This window comes from Scylla paramamosain, chromosome 23, assembly GCF_035594125.1.
Source record: "Scylla paramamosain isolate STU-SP2022 chromosome 23, ASM3559412v1, whole genome shotgun sequence".
Classification (NCBI taxonomy): Eukaryota; Metazoa; Arthropoda; class Malacostraca; order Decapoda; family Portunidae; genus Scylla; species Scylla paramamosain.
In genome coordinates, this window is record NC_087173.1 from 20,025,223 (window position 1) to 20,030,222 (window position 5,000).

At 49.2% G+C, this 5,000-nt stretch overlaps 1 protein-coding gene across 7 annotated transcripts in view; it reads left to right on the top strand.

The window, feature by feature from the left end:
• Positions 1-5,000, top strand: part of LOC135112362 (protein disabled-like) — a 55,880-nt gene that overhangs the window by 11,473 nt on the left and 39,407 nt on the right. For all 7 annotated transcript variants that reach the window (XM_064026750.1, XM_064026751.1, XM_064026745.1 and 4 more), the window contains one exon: positions 3,278-4,051. In XM_064026750.1, the coding sequence (XP_063882820.1) occupies positions 3,278-4,051 (774 nt within the window). The remainder of the gene's footprint in view (positions 1-3,277; positions 4,052-5,000) is intronic.

The window sequence follows — 5,000 nt, forward strand, 5'->3', positions numbered from 1 at the left end:
GGAGGGGGACTCTTGCCTCCATTAGTCTAAATTCAATACATTCAAAGTGTGTGTGTGTGTGTGTGTGTGTGTGTGTGTGTGTGTGTGTGTGTGTGTGTGTGTGTGTGTGTGTGCGTGCTTCATTGTTTGCTTTATTGTTGTCATCATTATTGTTGTTGTTGTTGTTGTTGTTGTTGTTGTTGTGTTTTGTTGGTTTGGCTTGGTTGTGGTGGTGGTGGTGGTGGTCGTGGTCTTCTTCTTCTTCTTCTTCTTCTTCTTATTATTATTATTATTATTATTATTATTATTATTATTATTATTATTATTATTATTGTTCTTCTTTTATTATTATTATTATTACTATCATCATTATTATTATTATTATTATTATTATTATTATTATTATCATTATTATTATTATTATTATTATTATTATTATTATTATTATTATTATTATTATTATTATTATTATTATTATTATTACTACTACTACTACTGCTACTACTACTACTCCTATCACCACCACCACCACCACCACAAATACCATTCCTATCACCATCACTATCATCATCATCATCATCACTGACCTTCTGTCCCTACCAAAAAAAATAAAAAGAAAAAAAGAGAGAAAAAAAATGACATCACTTCCGGTGGTGATGGGCGTGCGTGGTCACGAAATGGGGAGAGGAAGAGGAGGGGGTGGAAGGGGGTAAGGGAAGGGGAGGAATGGGGTAAGAATCATTGTCAAATAGTAAAGGGAGAAGGGGAGGAGGGAGAGGGGAGAGAGGGGGAGAGGGGGGAGGAGGTTTAATGTTATGGGGGAGTCATGGGAATAGAATGATGAAGGGGGAGGAGGAGGGAAAGGGGAAGAGGGAGAGGGAGAGGGAGGGGGAGGAGATAGATTTTAAAGACCCCATGATAAAGGAGAAGGGGGGAGGAGAGGAGAGGGGGAGAGAGGGAGGGGAGGTTGATAGGATAAGGGGGTGTTAGGGTGAGGGTGGAGGGAGGGAGGGGGAGGATAAAGGTGAAGAGTAGAGGAGGAGGAGGAGGAGGAGGAGGAGGAGGAGGAGGAGGGAAGAAAGTAAGGAGAAGTGAAGAAGAAAGAGTGAAGGATGGAGAGAAGGAAAGGAAGGGAAAGGAAGAAGAGTAAGAGGAGGATGAAAGAGGGAGATACTGGAGAGAAAGAGGAAGGAGGGAAGAGGAAAGGGTAGAAGGGTAAGTGTAGGATGGTATGTGTGTGTGTGTGTGTGTGTGTGTGTGTGTGTGTGTGTGTGTGTGTGTGTGTGTGTGTGTTGACTCGCTTTGGTAATTAAGTTTTCTTTCTTCTTACTTTTCCTCCTCTTATTACATCATGCTAAGGTTATTTAGGTCATTTTCTACTGCTACTACTACTACTACTACTACTACTACTACTACTACTACTACTACTACTACTACTACTACTACCACTACTACTACTACTGATAATAATAATAATAATAATAATAATAATAATAATAATAATAATAATAATAATAATACAACAACAGCAACAACAACAACTACTACTACTACTACTACTACTACTACTACTACTACTACTACTACTACTACTACTACTACTACTACTACTACTACTACTACCACTACTACTACTACTACTACTACAACTACTACTGCTGCATTGTACCTTCCAAAATTTAATAACTATTTTCACACGCCAAGTTACCTGAAGGGGGGAGGGGAAGAGAGGGGGAAGGGAAAGGAACGGGGAAGAGGGAGGAAGGAGCAGTAGATGATTAAGCGTAGAAGGGAAGGATAAGGGAGGGGGGAGAGGAAGGGGAGAAAGGGGAGAGGGAAGGGAAGGTGTTGCAGAGATTTTAAGTGTGTGAGGGGACGAAGAGGGAAAATAATAAAGAAAAGTAAGAGAAAAGTAAAAAGGAAACATTTTAGGATATGAAGGAAAAAAATAGAAGGATTGAAAGAGGTGGAATGATCGTCTTGAAGGGATTGAAGGGACTAAAAGGAGACATTTTAAGGCCCTGAGGGGAATAAGGGACTAGAAAAGGGGAAATTATGGAGTTAAGGAACTAAGAGTAGATTTTAAGGTCTGAAGGGACTGACTGAGGAGACCAGAAAAAGGGGAAATAAGAGGAAATTTTAAGTTATTTTACAGATAATAATTAAAAGCTATCTGTATATGGGGCATTCGCTAAAGGGAGGAAATTTTAAGGTATTCTACAGGTACTAATATATAGAACACTAATTAAATGTTACTAGTATAGAGAGCTTTAACTACAGGCCACGTACACAGGTATTAGTTAAAGGGTGATAGTTTAAGGGCACCAGTACACAAGTTACCAGTTAAATAGCCTGTACGTTGCTTTTGTACAGGTTACACTTTAATGAGACCAGGTGATACACAGAAGGTGCCCCATCAGGTGTGCTTGTTATGTAGGCCTATTAAAAACACATCTACCAGCACCTCCACAACTTTCAAAGGCCCTGTATAGTTGAAATGACACAATTCAAGGGTGTCTTTAGGGTTCCAGTGACAGATCAACAAGTCTTCTTCATGACGAACAGGAGAAAGAGTCTTGAGAATCCGGATGCTTGTCTCTGTGGCCTGTTGTAAATAATCTTGGTGAGAGGAAAGCAATGAGCAAAGTTTCAGAACACCACCCTGCGTCACGCCTTGCTGAGTGGTTGCACCGTTTGGACATTCCCCCGTCACGCTAAGGGGAGGGAGAGGGGAGAAAAGAGAGGGGCGAGGGGACAGAGGGAGAAGGGTAAGGAGTGAGGCTCAGGGGAAAGTGGAGAGGGGTGAGTGGGGAGAGTGAAGGGTGAAGGGTGAGGGGAGAGGGGTGAGGGGAGAGGGTCTCGATTTGAACGGCGTCAGTTTGTCAGTATGTTTTGGTCTGGTTCTCTATATGCACGTGTTCTCGCTGCCGCCTTGCTGTCACTCGTGGACTGGGTATGTGTGTGTGTGTGTGTGTGTGTGTGTGTGTGTGTGTGTGTGTGTGTTTGTAGAGAGAGAGAGAGAGAGAGAGAGAGAGAGAGAGAGAGAGAGAGAGAGAGAGAGAGAGAGAGAGAGAGAGAGAGAGTTAACATATGTGAGAATACTATGACAAGATACACACACACACACACACACACACACACACACACACACACACACACACACACACACACACACACGTCACAATGAATAGTGTTGTTGGTTGGTGGTGGGTGAGGCGGATACCTCCAGCTGTGCTTGTGTGTGTGTGTGTGTGTGTGTGTGTTCTTTGCCTGTGCTAAGAGTGTTGTTGTGTTGCAGGGTGCGGGGCTGACGTGGGAGGCCGGGGTGGGGGGGTAGCGGCGAGGCAGAGCACCACCCCGCCGCTGCCCTTGCGCCACAAGATCACCTACCTCCCGATCCCGGCCTTGACGCGCGAGCCAGCCGCCGCGGACGTGCCCGTCAAGGAGGGCTGGGGCCGCCTCAGCTGGCTTGGGGTTAACACCAAGGACCAGCCCCAGCCCCTGTCCGACCCCCAGCCCCAGGTCCACCCTCTGACCCCACCCCTCATCAAGTCCCTGTCCCAGCCCCAAGTGCTGAACCAGCCGCAGTCCCTAGGCCAGCCCAAGGGACAGCTGTCCACCGAGCAGCAGCGCCTGCTGCACCGCCTGGCCACCCAGACGCTGTCCAGGTCGCAGCTTCAGCTGCTGCACCTCCAGTTGAGGCAGCCGCAGCCGCGCTCCCAGGAGCGGCGGTGCCAGCGCCTGTGCCGCAGGTTCACAGTTGGTCCCGCGGAGGAGCTGCACTGCCGCCACGACGGCCGGCGGCAGACGGCGGAAGCGGCGTCGGCGGCGGCGGCGTCCGAGAGCCTCCTGGCGACGGGCGGCTCCAGTGGCAGTAACAGCAGCCTTAACAGCCGCGCCAGTAGCAGCAGCGGCGGCGGCGGTGGCGGCGCGATGAGCGGGCCAGGAGGCTCAGGGGCGGCCGCCCCCTACAGCACCATCAGGCGAGGGCTCAAGGCCACCACCTCCAAGATCATGGGCGCCACCTCCACCATCAGGAGGCCCTACGCCTCGCCCTCTGCCTCCGCGCAAGGTAAGACACCACCTTCCTCATCTTCCCTTCTTTCCTTTCCTTTCCCTCCCTCAATCCCACCCTCCCTCCCTCCCTCCCTGCAGGTCTGGCGCGAGTCATCGCGGCGCGGCCTGCCGTGTGTGCCTAAGTGGCACTTGTGATTTACCTTGTTATCCTCTACAAATCCTCCCAGGGTTCATTGCTCTCACGCACCGCGCGCCTCCCCTTCTCCCCCCCTGTCCCTCACCACTATGGGGGGAGAGGGGCAGGATTTTATGGAAGGATGATGAATTGTCAGGATGTGTGTGTGTCTGTATGGCTCCGCCACAGCCACGGCAGTATGAAGGGCGGCCGTCACTGCCGCCGCGTGTTTGCCTCTTGCTGGCGGCGAGGCGTGGCGGGGCGCGGTGCCGGGTGAGCCTCCCGCCACTCAGGTTCACCAGCGCTGCCTGAGCAGCCGTTAGCGTCACCCGAGGGAGGGAAGCAAACTCAGCCTTGCTGCTTTCTGTAGCCACGGTTTGATCTGAGTCACTTCACCAGCCACGATAAACTACATCGGACAAACCACTCAGTGCTCCTACTCACCTCATGCATCCCTTCCTGAGAACCTTTCACCGGAAGGAAGGCCTGGTTTAGTTACTTCACTGTGGCGCCTTTTGAATCACTTGCTGCGGATCACTTTTCACGTGAAGGATCGATCACTTGATAAAGTAATCATTTCATTGATAAATGTCCCTCGAAAATAACAGAAAATACCCTCAGATATGCAGGAGGTGAGGCTTGCTGGGCTGAGCTTGAGGTGCTGCGGAGGTCATGTGTCATCTTTTCTAAGGGCGCGCTGGCGGGATGAGGGAATCTAGGGGCGTAATGAAAAAATGATCAAACAAATTCCTAGATGGGGATGATAGGGAGAAATAGGAGTAGGTAAGTGTGTGTCATACAGAGACTGCCACGTGTAGGCATGGCGTCC